This window comes from Arachis ipaensis, chromosome B4 (assembly GCF_059453495.1).
Source record: "Arachis ipaensis isolate K30076 ecotype BB chromosome B4, ASM5945349v1, whole genome shotgun sequence".
Lineage (NCBI taxonomy): Eukaryota > Viridiplantae > Streptophyta > Magnoliopsida > Fabales > Fabaceae > Arachis > Arachis ipaensis.
In genome coordinates, this window is record NC_142439.1 from 135,404,691 (window position 1) to 135,420,159 (window position 15,469).

Consider the following 15,469-nt stretch of genomic DNA (forward strand, 5'->3'; position numbering starts at 1 on the left):
CTATAACAAACACCGTTATATTATATGATAGATATGTGATGATTGTAGTTTATTTTTTACATTATTAAAAATGAGATCGAGTCAATTTAATTTAACTCTAAAAATTTATAAGATAAAAGATGCCTCATACTTATAAATTATTTAGAAACTTTATTCACAAAAATTGTAAGATTTATAATACAATTTTTTTATGTCTAGCAATAATAATCTAAAATGTGAATATTTAAAAATAAATAATTCAATAAAATTAAATCGAATAAATTTTAATATGATATTAAAATTAAAATTAAATAGATTTAACTCAACTCTCAAAATTATCTGCGAGAGAAATTTGTAATATATATTATATTGATGGTTGATTTTAGTATACACTTAAATTATAAATTATGATAATAATATAATTAAAGAGAAAGTATAGAGAGTCAATGATCTAAGCGTACAATGTGTATAATGGAGGTTTAAAAAGTATTAGAGATATTACTGTTAGTATTACATTGTCCTATCAACTATTAAGTTACATTTTTTGGATGAGTGGTTTGATGATATGGTATAAAAAGTTTCAGATCCGAAAAATTAAGAGTTCAAACCTTGAGGAACCCAAAATCAACTTTTTATAACATATGGTTATTATCCCTGATTTAGTCCATTATACGGTTAGGTCATTGCTTACGTCCACCTCACTTTCCTTTCTCTCTTGCACACAACTTTTTTAAGTGATCTCGTTAACTCTCTGAATCAGTCTTCAACCAAACACAACCCTTGGATCTTCTGTGCACATAGAATTCAATTCTTGAAGCTTCTAACAGATGGCATCCAAGTCCTCTTCTGGTTCAATTCCACCACCACCAAGAGCATGCACCTATCACGTGTTCTTGAGTTTCAGGGGTGAAGATGCTCGCGGACGATTCACTAGCCATCTCTATGACGCCCTCAACAGAAAGGGAATCACAACCTACAGAGATGATAACAATCTTCGCAAGGGTAATGTTATTTCAGATGAACTCCTCAAAGCAATTGAAGAGTCTATGTTTGCAATCATAGTTCTGTCACCAAACTACGCTTCATCCACATGGTGCTTGGATGAGCTCTGCAAGATCCTTGATTGCAAGAACAAGCTGGGGCTACAAATGGTGACAGTGTTCTACGGTGTGGAACCTTCTGTTGTGAGGCACCAAATAGGAACCTTTCAGAAAGCTTTCAAGAAGCACAAAAAGAGACACGACCGTGAGAAGGTTCAAAGATGGAGGGAAGCGTTAAAACAAGTTGCTGATTATTCTGGATGGACCTCAGAAAATCAGTAAGCTAACTAATCATTAACTTACGCTTGTTATTACTACAATTTATCTGCTATACACCGTTCAAACTTTTAAATTAATAATCTAATCAAAACTAAAAATAATTTGTACTATTAGATTGGGATTATATCTCATTTTTAACAAATTGTATAGACTAAATTTTAGATCTACCTTTTATTATTAGATTATAATAATAAAATAGTATTATTATAGATGAGTTAACCTGTCTCATAATTTAAAGTTATCAAATATGTTAAGTATACGTAAAAAAAATTATTTGTATGAAATATATATTGAAATATAGTATTTTTGTGAAGTAATATATCTATTTAATTTATTCACAAATATATAAATTGTGTTTCATTTTTTTTTTGTACACATAATGTTTTTGTAAATTTATTATAAGAAGTTTTTAAAATTTTTGTTTTAATAAATTCATAATAAATATATTAAAAATTTAAAATTTTGTGTGTTTTTCATAAAACTTTCTTAATTAATAACTCAATTTTATTAGATATACATAAAATATTACCCATCAAATTAGTGATTAGTATAAAATATATGTTAAAATATAAAATATATATTAAAATGAGTTAAATAATATATATATATAGAAAAAAAACTGATTTAGTAGCTAATTTTTGATATGCAAATAATATTTTTGTAGAAATTTTAATAATATGTCTTTAGCAAATATGTTAGTTAAACTTTTATTATTGCTATTATTATTTTATTAATATGATTAATTTATTATCTGTTTTAGTTTATTCTATTACTATACTCAATTAACATCTTAATATGAAATTTATTTATTTTATTAACTTAAGTTATTTTATTTTTTAATACTAAAGTTTAAATATTTTTTATACCTAATAGACCGCAATATTTAAAACATATTATTAGACACCTAGTTAGTATTCTTAAAATGCCATTTGTTAGAAAAATTATTTAAAAAAGAAAATTAGTAGTGTGGAGTTCAGTGTGGTATAATTTGTTTTCTAATTTTTTTTTTTTAACTTCTCAATGATAGTATACTATAAAAATTTACAAGAATATAACGATAAGAAGAATTACTCTTCTTCTTTCACACTGAATATAAAGTGTTTTCACAAAAATAAAAAATTATGATAGAAAATAATTATAGAGCATTTATCTCTTTTATATTTAGAAGAACAAAAACTGATACAGATAGAATAAGTCAATAGGCAAAATGGTTCGTCAAATTTCACTAGCTAATCAAATTAGTCTCTTCGAACTTTAAATTGAACAGAAGAAAAAGGGGTTGATGAGATTATTCATATGTCCTTCATGAACTATAAAAAATGGTTAGGTGTGAATCCTTCTTGTTATTGATAGTAATGCCAAAAATGACAATAGAATAAACATTAGTGTTATTTAGAGTTGGATAACTTACTTTATGGTTTACACTGGTTCTTTTTATTATTTTTTTTATTATTTTTTCGCTCCACTTGATGTGTTGAGCTTCTTTCTTTTAAAAAAAAATTGAAGTCGTTGTGTTCTAAGTTCTAATCTAACTATCAGAACGTCATCCTCTCATTCATACTTCCTCTTGATTCAAATTTTGTAAGAATAAGAAGTGGGAGGAGAAGAGCGTAGAGGGGTAACTTTGTAACTTTACAATTAGATTATAAGATTATTAGATAATTTGGATATGCCAATTAATCACTTATTAATTAACAATTGTTTGAAGACAAAATCTATAGGTCAAGTACTAATATAATTCATATTAGGTATTAGGGAGACTACTTTAATAGAGTACCAGTTTGATCAAGATCAAATTCATCCAAAATGGAAAAGTGGAAAAGTTTGGCAGAACTAAAAAAAAATTAAAATTTAATCAATGTCAAATTAAAATAATAGAAAAATTTAAAGAATTATTTTAATTATTTGATCTAAATAACACATTAATTTTACATGTGATAAATTGAAACAAATAAACCGTTGGGTATACATGTATTTTCATCAAATTAAAAAGAAAGACTACCGTAGCTTACACAACAAATTGAAATGTCAGTCAACAAACTGAAATGCCTCAGATCGTCCTTTATAAACCCTTTTGACTTGATGCTAATGCAGCAATGCTCCACTTTATACCTAATGCAGTATAGAGTCATTTTGTGTGTATATGTATTACTTCTAATCTAAGTAATTGTATTGGTGTGATTACGTGATCCACAGTTTTCTAGTTCGTGGGGAGAAGAGACTTTTTTTTTTATTATTATTAAATTGCTGATGGTTATCAGTGGCTAAGAGAAGGGAGGTTGAATTTTAGCCCATTTTCGCTTGATAACACTTGTTGGCCTTAAATATTGTTTCTGGAGACTTTTTGTCTTTTTATCTCGTCACTAGTCACGAGACTTTTTATTTTGTCTCATCCCCAGCCATGAGACTTTTCTTTTTGTCTCGTCAATCAGCACAAGATATTTTTAGTTTTATCTCCTGTTGCAACAGAAACAGAAATGGAGTAGAAGGAAGAGAATATTACACCCAGATATATCCTGATTTAGCTGCTAAGTGCAGTGCAGCCTACATCCAATCTCCATCACAACAATGATGGAATTTCACTATAATCATCCTTGATTACAAACACCAATTCTCCCTAGGAACTACCTTCCTATCCGGGATAAGTCCAGAATCTAAACCCAAACTGAACTTGACTTTGTCACGGCCCAAAATGAGCCATGATCGGTGCTAAGGAAAATAATCCCAAGCAAGCCTAACCGACTCAAACATAAGTTGAATAAGAAAATTACAAATATTTTAAATAAATTTACAATGTCTAAAATGAATAATTACATATTTTTAGCAAATAAAAAATAAAATAAATATGAGTGGATCCTGCCTGTGACATATGAAGCAGATGACGTCTAAGAACTCAACAACGAATAGATACTCATTGCAGATCATTACTCTTGAATAGAAAGGCTCACATAATCAAATATTTATTCCTGAAAAATATTTTTAGAAAAACAGAGTGAGTTTTGCAACCCAGTGACTAGGCAGTACATCTATAATTCACATGAGACCATATAAACATAATTTTAGTTAAAAGATAATAATTTATGTAAATAAGTGAATTAATAAGGGAGTTCTCATACAGAAATCAAATCAAAAGTCTACACTTGGGTGGCTCCACCTCTATGGGTAGTCCTTTCCTCTTGTGTGTCCTAACGGAATATCAGATCTAACGTGTGGCCTACACGTTAGGCTAGCAACACCCCTGCTAGCTGGAGTCTGAGTTAGATGCATCTAAGTTAACGTCATAACCGCCGTTAACTACGGTTTTCTAATACGAGCCTCCCAAACCAATTCAAAACATATAATTTCAAATACAACCAATCTTTGATCTTTCAAATATATACAGTATCGAATCAAATAATACTTTCTCATCAAAATCATTTTCAATCATATGAAATGTCGAATATACTTTACAAATTCAGAATATATAAGTGAGTATCAACAATATCTCAATGTTCTAGAAACATATTCAGATAAAATCGAATATTCTAAAATAATACAAAACTTTATCAAACATGTATACAGTCTCATGTGCAGATTGAAATTTTGAATTTCACAAAAATAAATATTTAGTACTAATAAATCCATTATTAAAATCAAATTCAAATCCTTTGTTGGTAACTTGTAAGTATAGTCATAAATTCAAGCAGCATATATCAAAATAATTATCTGTAAAGCCAAATAATTATAAATATAAAGCCTACTCACAAATTGGTCCCAAGGGACCAAAGAAACCAAACCAGAGTGCCAAGGAAGGTTGAAGTAGAATGGAATGAAAGAGCACGAAATTTGGACCGAGGTAGTAGCAATAACTTCGATTTCTCACTGCAGCAACCAAAGGAAATAAGAGGATGGAGCATCAGCAGCTCCGGTGACCCCCCACCGGCAAGGACAGAACAGGCAGAAGCAAAGTTGAGCTAGGGCAAACTTGTAGAGTTTCCAACAGCAGCTTCTGGCGACGTCAGCGCGATTCCCAGTGACCGGAGGCGCGGTGGTGCAGCTTGCGACAACGGCAGAGGCGTACCAGCTCTCCCTCCTCGCGAGACTCTCCTCTCTCTAGCCATTGTGTTTCTCTCTCCTCTGCGAGCTTCTCTCTCTCTTCGAAGCCCCATACCTGCAGCCGCAACAGTAACAACGAAGCTCCCCTTCCAGCGGCAGGGACGGTCTCCAGGGGCGATGGCGAGGACAGCACCTCCTCTCTCGCTCCTCTTCCTTTCTCCTTCCTCCATTCCCTGTTTCGAACTCCTTCTCTCTCTCCCTACTTGATCCGCAGCAACGACGGCGACGTCCAGCTTCACCGGTGTCAACTCCTTCTTCCTTTCTTCTCCCTCTCTGTTTTCCCTCGCTATTTTTCTTTCTTTCATTCTCAGCAGGGGGTGTGTGTGTTCGGAGAGGGTTAGGGTTTAGAAAAGGGGTAAATGGTAGTTTAGGTATTTTGATAAAATTAGAAGGTATATGTAAAATGTTTCAAAAAAACTTGAGATGTTACAGACTTGGTTACTGCCAAGCTTTCAACTGGTAAAGTGCTAACCCAACTTACAAGAAGATTCTCACAGAATCATGATACACAACACAGATGTACAAAGGAACTCTAAGGACATCTATGGCTTTTTCTTTTAATTTTGCACTCTCTGCCTTTTTCCGCTCTATGGCTTTTTCATTACAAACCTCACTGTTTGCCTTTTTCCATGAGACTCAAGACATGACAAAATTAAACAGAAAAATTACAAAATGAAAACATTGAAGGAGAAGAAATTCTGTCAGCTTGTGCTGCTATGAGAACTCTGTGCCTTGCACTCTCACTCCTTGAATCAACCCTAACTGTTCACCCATACTTATAGGAAGAACCCTTCAAGGTTGAAACCAAACAAACCAAGCCAATCTTCTTCTTCTTCTTCAAGTCATAACCGATTCGGCCAGAGAGAGAAAAAAGATAAATCATGCAAACCCAACATGCAATTACCTCTAGTCCTTCCTTGGTCACCACTCTTCATCAATCCGAGCCCTTCATCTCTTCCTTGCTCTCCAAGATGAACTTCTGGCCGTTGATGCTTCATGATGATGATAGCTTCATCTGATCCAATCTCTGCCTCTTCCATCACGTAGCCACTCTAGTTACTTCCTGTGATGTTAGAGCAGAATCAGAGACAAGCCATCTTCTCCAAGATCTTCTCCTAGCTGGCCGAGATCTTCTTCTTGTTTTTGGGTATGAGGAGCCCGAGATTACCTCACCAAATCTTACCATTCTTGGTGATAATATCAGCCACTACATACTTTTAGTTTGCTTTTTCTTGCCATCATTGTGATGGTCTTTTGGTGTGTCTTTCCTTCTTTTCGGTAGCTCAATGTAGCTTCTATGGTTTGCTGGGTAATATCCGCAAAAGAAGAAAGAAAGAATGAGAGAGAAGAAACAATTGGATGAGAAGCAATTAAATGAATTAAACAAATTAATTGAATAGAAGTTGCTTTTCCTTCCCTGAGTAGCGTGTAGCCTTAATGCCATCAATCATATCAATGACATTCTCTCTCATATTTCCAATGCTAGCAAATTAAATTTTGAAATCCATTCCAAGAGAAGGATTGGGATCCGTTGGAGGCATGAAGCAATTTTACTTCCTTTTATAATAAGTTTCGTATCAAGCATTGGGTCATGTAGCAACAATTATTAATTTGAGTTTGTAGGAATAATAATTCAATTTTGGCCAAGTAAAGTTACCATTAATTCAACAATGTGGATCAAAAAGATTTTTGTATCAATGCTGAATGTTAGCTTTAATTTGGGCTTATGATGATATTTGAATTCTGGCCCAAATAATCACAAATTACTTCAGCCACATAATATAGGAATCATTAAACAAGGCTGAATGTTTTTAAGCATATTGGGCTAGCAATAATTCTTTTCCTGTTCGGCCTAATAAGAAAACCTGCATTACAACATTATTAATTAACATATGTTAAATGAAAATCGAATTAATAATTTTATAATTAATTTAATTAATAATGTTTAGTCATCATAAATATTAATTTAGAGTTTTCCAAACTCATCAATTGCCTTGTTCTCTTTTGTATAGTTTTTCTTTCTCCAATAATTTTTTAATTTATTTTAATAAAATTAGTTGTTTTGCTTTATTTTTCTTTTGTCTTGCTAGACTTACAAAGAAATTATTTTTCCCTGAATAGAGATGAGGCAGTACTTGTGGAAAAAATTGCTCAACATATCCATGAAATATTGATTCCGAAGTTGCCCCCTTCAATGAAGAATCTTGTAGGAATTGATTCAAGAGTCGAAGGAGTGATTAATCTCATAGGTCTTGGGTTGAATGATGTTCGCTATATGGTTATATGGGGAATGGGAGGCATAGGTAAAACGACTATTGCTAGAGCTGTCTTTGAAACCATTCGAAGTAGATTTGAAGTTAGTTGCTTTCTTGCCGATGTAAGGGAGCATTGTGAGAAAAAAGATACTGTCCACATTCAAAAGCAGCTGCTTGATCAAATGAATATAAGTTCATATGCTGTTTATAACAAGTATGACGGGAGGAGAATAATTCAAAACTCTTTATGTCTCAAAAAGGTACTTCTTGTTCTTGATGATGTAAATCATGAAAAACAATTAGAAGATTTGGCTGGGGAAAAAGATTGGTTTGGTCCTGGAAGCAGAATAATAATTACAACTAGAGACGTAGAGGTGCTAAAGGGACCAGAGGTGCATGAAATTTATAAGGTTGAAGGGTTAGTGGAAAGTGAAGCCCTTAACCTCTTTTGTCTGAAAGCCTTTAAACAGCAGGAGCCTACAGAAGGGTTTTTGGATTTGTCTAAAGAAGTGGTCAAGTACAGTGGTGGTCTTCCATTGGCACTTAAAGTATTGGGTTCCTATCTTAATGGTAGACCTACTATTGCGGTTTGGTATAGTGCTATTGAAAGAATAAAGAAGACTTCACATTCTGAAATTATTGATGTATTGAAAATAAGCTATGAGGGTTTAGAAGATACAGAAAAGGATATTTTTCTAGATATTGCTTGTTTCTTTAAAGGAAGGCAGAAACATCATGTAACAGAGATGTTAAAAAGATGTGGTTATCAGGCTGAAATCGGTCTTGATATTTTGATTAATAGATCATTGGTCACATTAGAGGAGGTTAAGATACTCGGGATGGTTACTCTGGGGATGCATGATCTGCTTGAAGAAATGGGCAAACAAATTGTAATTCAAGAATCTCCAAATGATGCTAGTAAGCGTAGCAGATTGTGGTGTTATGAGGATGTTGATTTTGTACTTACTCAAAAGAAGGTATGCCTCGTTTTTTCTCAACTATAGGATGCATAGAATTAAAATAAGAATTTGACAATGTATTTAAAATTTTATCCAAGTAACTAAAAACTTATTTTTGCTTTTATGGTTATCTCAATCAGTATAGTTTTTTCCTTGTTTTTTTTTTAATTGTTTATTTATTTATGTGTATTCGTAGGAAAGTGAAGCAACTCATAGCATCGTAAGTAAGGTGTATTATTGCGAGACAGAAGAGGAATGGAGAGAGTATCGGGAGATTAAAGAGAATTGGAGAGATTTATCTTTCTCAAATATATGCCAGCTAAAACTTCTCATTTTAGATGGCGTGAATGCTCCCATTCTCTGTGATATTCCTTGTACATTAAAGGTTTTGCACTGGGAAGGTTGTCCAATGGAAACTCTACCCTTTACAGATCAATGCTATGAACTTGTTGAAATTGATTTATCTCATGGCAAAATTGTAGAGTTATGGGATGGAAAGAAGGTAGACCTTTTCATCGATAGTTCTATCAAATTTTATTACAATAGCATTTCCAACAAAAATAGTAACCACGTGATATTTCTCTATGTTTTTTCAGGTTCTGAAAAAGTTAGAACACTTGAATCTGTACTTCTGTGAGAAGCTGAAGCAAACGCCAGATCTTTCTGGGGCTCCCAATCTTAAAACACTTAATCTTCATGGATGTAAGGAGCTGAATTATATTAATCCATCTCTTGCACACCACAAGAGGCTTGTTGAATTGAATTTAGGTAGATGTAGGAGTCTTGAAACACTTGGAGATAAATTGGAGATAAGTTCACTCGAGAAACTAAATCTATATGAGTGCCGTAGTTTGAGAAGACTGCCAGAATTTGGGGAATGCATGAAACAGTTATCGATTCTTGATCTGGAAAAAACAGGTATAGAAGAGCTACCCCCAACGCTTGGAAAGTTGGCTGGCGTGTCTGAGTTGGACTTAACTGGGTGCCACAAGCTTACTAGTCTTCCCTTCCCACTTGGATGTTTCGTTGGCCTAAAGAAGTTGAAGTTGAGTAGATTCGTGGAGCTTAGTTGTGTTCCATACACCACTCATGGGTTAGAGTCCCTCGAGGCTTGGGATTTTTCTAACAGCCCAATTTTTGTTGGACTTTTGTGTTCTCTCTCTCGCCTGACCTCTTTGAGTAGCCTAAAATTACATGGAGAGTATAGCAGATCTAGAGAAGTGTCGACCCTTTACTATGATCTTGGCCACTTAACGTCGTTGACGGATTTGGATTTAGGGTACAGTGATTTTTTAAGAGTTCCAATATGTATCCATGCACTTCCCAGACTTACACGTCTGGATCTATGTTATTGCTATAATTTGGAGGTTTTGCCAGAGCTTCCATCAAGTCTAAGAGAATTACAGGTAAAGGGCTTTGAACCACTGGTTGCATCCAATGTAAATGCTGCTATATCAAAAGCGTGTTGTGGCTTTGCAGAATCAGCTAGCCAAGATCGTGAAGACCTCTTGCAAATGTGGATCAGTGGGAAGGAAATGCCAGCATGGTTTAAGGATCAGAAAAAAGATAACGGAATATCAGTCTCATTCCCCCATAATTGCCCTTCAACTGAAACCATCGCACTTGCTCTCTGTTTCCTATTACAAGGTGTCATCATGGACTTGCCGGAACAGCCATCGGTTATCTGCAATGGTAAAGAATTCATCAACAAGAGTGTATTTCATGTGGTTTTGCCTCTCAAATCTAAGTATTTGTGCATTGTCTGCGTGAATGGTTACTATTTTAGTAACATGTTATGCCAAGACAATCGCTTCCAACTGCAATTTCCCAGTGATTATCGTGGAATCCGAGTACAAAGATCTGGAGCACGTTGGGTGTGCAAGCAAGACATTCAACATTTCAAGCAGTTTGGCATCTCGTAGAAGCTCTGACCCACCTGAACTCTTACCTTTCTTCCCTTTGCATTCCCACAGCACTTGGTTCTCATAGCTCATGACACAGCTTTCTCAATATATTACTTGTATGATTGCAAAATTTAGATCTCTTCAGCTAAATGGTTCCCCAGATTCGAAGCTTTTGACAGAGCTCATTGCATCCATCCAACTGCCATGTGAACCCCAGAAAGGAATGTAAATCTTGGGCACAATTAGAACAAGCAAAGGGAATATATATATATTTGGGGATGATATTGGTTGTTCTTTAGGGGGTGTCACAAATGCAGACAGGTTCTTGTGCTTATGACATTCGGGCATTTGTTTTTGATGGAGAATTATATCTACTGAAGCTCTCCTTTCACTTTTCATGTTGCTTCAGTTAGCCCTCAAAAATCAGGTAATTGATTCTATTTTTTATGGATCTATCTCGCTTGGCTTCATTTAGTTGAAATTATTCAAGCCCAAGATCAATTCAGTTTGTATAAATATGGGCATTTGAAGTTTGTTATTTAGTTTGTAATTCTTTTTCTTTCAACTTTTGTAAAAAATATGTTGGGTTCTGATAGAGGAGAATTTGTATTCTGTGATTACTGGGGAATGTGCACCTGTGTTGAATTGCGTGTTTCAAATTGTGGATATGAGAAAAAGGGGGATGGGGAAGAATATGAATTGAGCATTTGGAGGTTGTATTTGAGTTCACGTCTGATGGCTTTTCTACTTTTGTTTTTCTTTTTATTGAATATCCTGAGAAAAAAAAATTTAATCTTGGTTTCATGTGTAAATTGTTGCAATGAGGTTATAGCGATTCTTTTATTGGGTTGGAGGGTTTTAGGAAGATGGTGCTTGAGATTGACAATGTTTTTTCGTTGCTGCAGCATAGAGTGAGATTGGCAAGCATAATGTGACAGATTCAGATTCATTACAGAGTGAAGGAGAAAATCTGCAGACCATGGTGAGTACCAATGTCAACTTAGTTGCCATTCTTGCAAGTTTCCAGTTGCTTTGATATGCAATTATTAATAAGGAATAACCTCTATGTTAACTAGTTCTGTGGGCTATGTCTTTGATGTACCTCATTAGAACTTTGATTACTCATGTTTGATGAACAGCTAATTTTTAATCACACATTCTTTAAAGTTCTTACTTGATAAGCCTTTAATATGCTGTCTCTTTCCTTAAAAGGATGTGTAAATCCATCATATTCCACTAAAAATTACTGTATAACTTGATAGCATTTTGATCCATCATCTTAAATGTGAGTAATCATTTTGATCCTTTGGTTTTCAATCCATCTTAGTCAGGATGGTTTATAGCAACCTGTCACTGAAACTAATAACATAAGATCAGTGGGATCTATGAGTCGATAAATAAATTCTGTTTATACTTTATAGTTAAATTCTGTTGGGATTCAAGTTTAAGTGGTAAAAAATCTCCCGTCAATCAAGAATTGAGTATTTAATAGAAGGATCCATTAACTTGTTGCCCTAAGGTTTTGGAACAAGATACGCATGTTATCTAATTTGCTGCTTGTTAATTAATCCATGTAGCGGCTTAGTTTGTCCATATACTTAAAAGGCTATTCAATGATGTAAGTAGGAAAAAAATTACCCCTGTTCAGTGCGGATACAGATTCACCCAGCATTGCTGAATATCAAGATTTGTTGGAATAGAAAGTAGTACTTTCATCTGTTGTAAATGTCAACGATGAATGAAAGAAAGTGTGACACATTACTTTCCAATGCTTGATAGGACTTCACCCTGGTCCACATGAATACACTTGTGCTATGAGGACTTTTCCTCTGTATTTGATTATGCACATTGCACACAACAGAAACTCGTTTAGGTGGTGATGGCAGGTGCATATGTATGTTAAATTCACATTTTGTTTAACAGCTCAAACAGTTCCATCTATACACATTCATTGTGCTGGAAGCAACAAAGTGAGATCTGTTCCTGTTTTTGTGTTTATTACCTTTTCTTTATACACTGCAATTTTCTCTCTTAGGGTGTTATATAATTAACATGAAGTTCAAAGAATGGATAGTTGTCCTTGCTACCCTATTAAGATGTTCCGAGGTTTGCATTGCAATATTGCATACATGCATATAGCATTTCTGTCACGGCCCAAAATAGTCATGACTGGCGCTTCGGGAAATAATCTCCTAACAACCCTAACATATTGGAATATGAGATAAATAAGGTTACAAATATTATTATTTTTCTTTTAAATTTACAAGTTCTAAAATAAATAATTACATATTTTTAATAAAAAATAAAATAAATAAACATAGAAAGATTCTGCTTGTGATATATGGAGCAAATAACGTCTAAGAACTTAACAAGGAATAAGTACCCATTGCAGATCATTAGTCTTTAATAGAAAGACTCACATATTTAAGTATTTATTCCTGAAAATTATTTTTTCAAAAAAAAGGAGTGAGCTTTGCAACTCAGTGACTAGACAGTACATCTATAATTCACATGAGACCATATAAATATTATCATAAAAATAATTTTATTTAGAACATAATCATTTATATGAATAAGTGAATCAATAAGGAAGTTCTCATACAGAAATCAAATCAAAAGTTCACATTTAGGCGGCTCCACCTCTATGGGTAGCCCTCTCCTCTTGTGTGCAGTGGCGGAACTTGAAACAAAATTTTGGGGGGGCCAAATAGAAAATAATTGTCAAAATATTTTTTTATATAGATCTCATTTAAGATAAGCTCGTCTAATCTCATCTCTTTGATTTGGGTGATACTGTCAAATTTAAAGCCTTTTTTCAAGATTTCGTTCCAAAAAGTTAAAGTTAAAGTCAACAGATATAACTTTTTGAACTTTTGAAGGTTATATCTCACTTTTTTCGTGATTCATTAAAGTAGAAGAACTATCTACATGTGTTGATATTGTAAAAGTTATATGTTCTCCTTCTTAAATATTAGCCTTCCTCTTAAAAAATGTATCAATTCTTTGATTTTTCATTATTATTTTATATAAAAATTTGAATATATATCCTGTAAAATATATAAAGAAGAAGTTAGAAGGATAAATATTAAAATTTATAATATTTATTGAATTTTTTTATCAATTTATACAAATTCAATAATATTAATACTTATTGAATATTCTATTATTTTTTATCATATAAAAAATTAAATTAAATAAATAGTAAAATATAAAATAATATTAAATTAAATAAATAAAAGATATCTAATTTTTTATATTTGAACCTAAAGATAGAGAGAGTGTTGTTTATTGAACTTATTAGATACTTTAAATCATAGTAAAGTATTTAAGTCAAGTGAACTATTTTTTATCTTTTGAAAAAATACTACTAAATTTTTTATAAAAAATTTGGGGGGGCCATGGCCACCCCTTGTCTGAACTAAGCTCCACCACTGCTTGTGTGTCCTAACAAAATAACAGATCTAACGCGTGACCTACATGTTAGGCTAGCAACACCCCTGCTAGCTGGGCCTGAATTGGATGCATATAAGTTAACGTCATAACCGCCGTTAACTACGGTTTTCTAATACGAGCCTCCCAAACCAATTCAAAACATATAATTTCAAATATAACAAATCTTTGATCTTTCAAATATATAAGGTATTGAATCAAATAAAATCATATTATACTTTTTTATCAGAATCTCTTCCAATCATACTTTTTCAATCATAAGACATTTGAAACATATTTCACAATCTTTAAACTAAGTGAATACCAATAAATACTTCAATGCTTCAAAAACAGATATTCAAGTAAGATCAAACATTTTAAAACAATGCAAAACTTCATCAAAAATATATATGGTCTCATGTATAGTTCCGAAAGTATAAACTTCATAAAAACAAATTATTTAATTTTAATAAATTAATTATTCTAATCAATTTAAAACCGTTCAAGGCAAATATAGTGAGTATAATTCAAAGATCATAATAGATATATGTCAAAATAATTATAGATGCAGAGTCAAATAATTATAAATGTAAAGCCTACCCACAACGTGGTCCCAAGGGACCGAAGATACCAAACCCAAAGTGCCAAATTCAAGGTAAGGAGGATTGAATTGGAATGGAATGAATGAGCGTAGAATTTGGATCGGAGAAGCGAGAAGATGGAGCTGGCGATAGTTCTCGATTGTTGAAACTATAATCCAAACGCATCAACGGAACCTTTCCTCTCAACCCGAAACTGCGGCAGCCGCAACATCAGCTTCAAACCACTTTCTTAGCAACCACAACGACTCGGACTTAAGGGAAACAAGTAGCGGCAGCACCGGTGGTGGTTCTGGCAACAACAGCGCCATGCCCATTGACCAGAAACCCCGGCAGCGGCAGCGGCAGAAGAACAGCGACCTCAATGTGACTTCTCGGCGGCCAGAGGTGCGGTGGCGCTTGCGGCAGCGGCGAGCCACTCCAGCAACCCCTTGTGCAAGCTCTCTTCCTCTGGCAGTGACCCAGACGACGACGGGCCTTCGGCGGCGGTGAGCTCATCGCAGCAGCTCCCCCGACAGCCAGCCCTCCAGCACGACGACAACAACACAAAGGCTTCCCTCTCTCTTCTCGCGTTCGCCTCTTTCTCTCTCCTCCATCGTTGCTGATGACGGCGGCAACTGGTAGCGAGGTGTGGCGGGTTCGGCGGCTCAGTGGGAGGACAGCGGCAGGACACGCAGTGGCGGTCCTCTCTTCTCCCTCGCAGCGCAGCTCTCCCTCCATTCTTCTCTTCTTTGTTCATGTGATTTGTGTGTGTGTTGTGAGTTTGTGTCCATGTGTGAGTGAGGAAGGGGGGTTTGGGGAGGGTGACGGCTAGTGAGAGACTGAAGGTTGAGAGAGAGTGTTTGTGTGTGATTAGGGCTAGGGAAAAAGAAAAAGAAGAGTGGCCCACAATTTTGTTTTATTTATTTGCATATCTTTTTCTTTTTTTTT

The 15,469-nt window shown here is 34.2% G+C and overlaps 1 protein-coding gene and 1 pseudogene across 4 annotated transcripts; one reads left to right on the forward strand and one right to left on the reverse strand.

Moving 5' to 3' along the window:
• Positions 1-668: 668 nt before the first annotated feature.
• LOC107635074 (disease resistance protein Roq1) lies at positions 669-13,344 on the forward strand. Of its 4 annotated transcripts, none has more exons than XM_016338435.3 (6): positions 670-1,297; positions 7,515-8,625; positions 8,804-9,109; positions 9,204-10,938; positions 11,417-11,493; positions 12,138-13,344. In XM_016338435.3, exons 1-4 carry the CDS (start codon positions 807-809, stop codon positions 10,527-10,529), a joined length of 3,234 nt encoding a protein of 1,077 aa, XP_016193921.1. In that variant the 5' UTR covers positions 670-806; the 3' UTR covers positions 10,530-10,938; positions 11,417-11,493; positions 12,138-13,344. The 4 variants fall into 4 exon arrangements, with proteins under 4 accessions (XP_016193920.1, XP_016193921.1, XP_088340198.1 ...); XM_088484072.1 differs by lacking the exon at positions 12,138-13,344 and having other exon boundaries at positions 9,204-10,013; positions 10,087-10,938; positions 11,417-11,684; XM_016338434.3 differs by lacking the exon at positions 12,138-13,344 and having other exon boundaries at positions 669-1,297; positions 11,417-11,684.
• A 1,380-nt stretch (positions 13,345-14,724) lies between these two features.
• LOC148569340 (uncharacterized) lies at positions 14,725-15,259 on the reverse strand (annotated as a pseudogene).
• Positions 15,260-15,469: the final 210 nt, after the last annotated feature.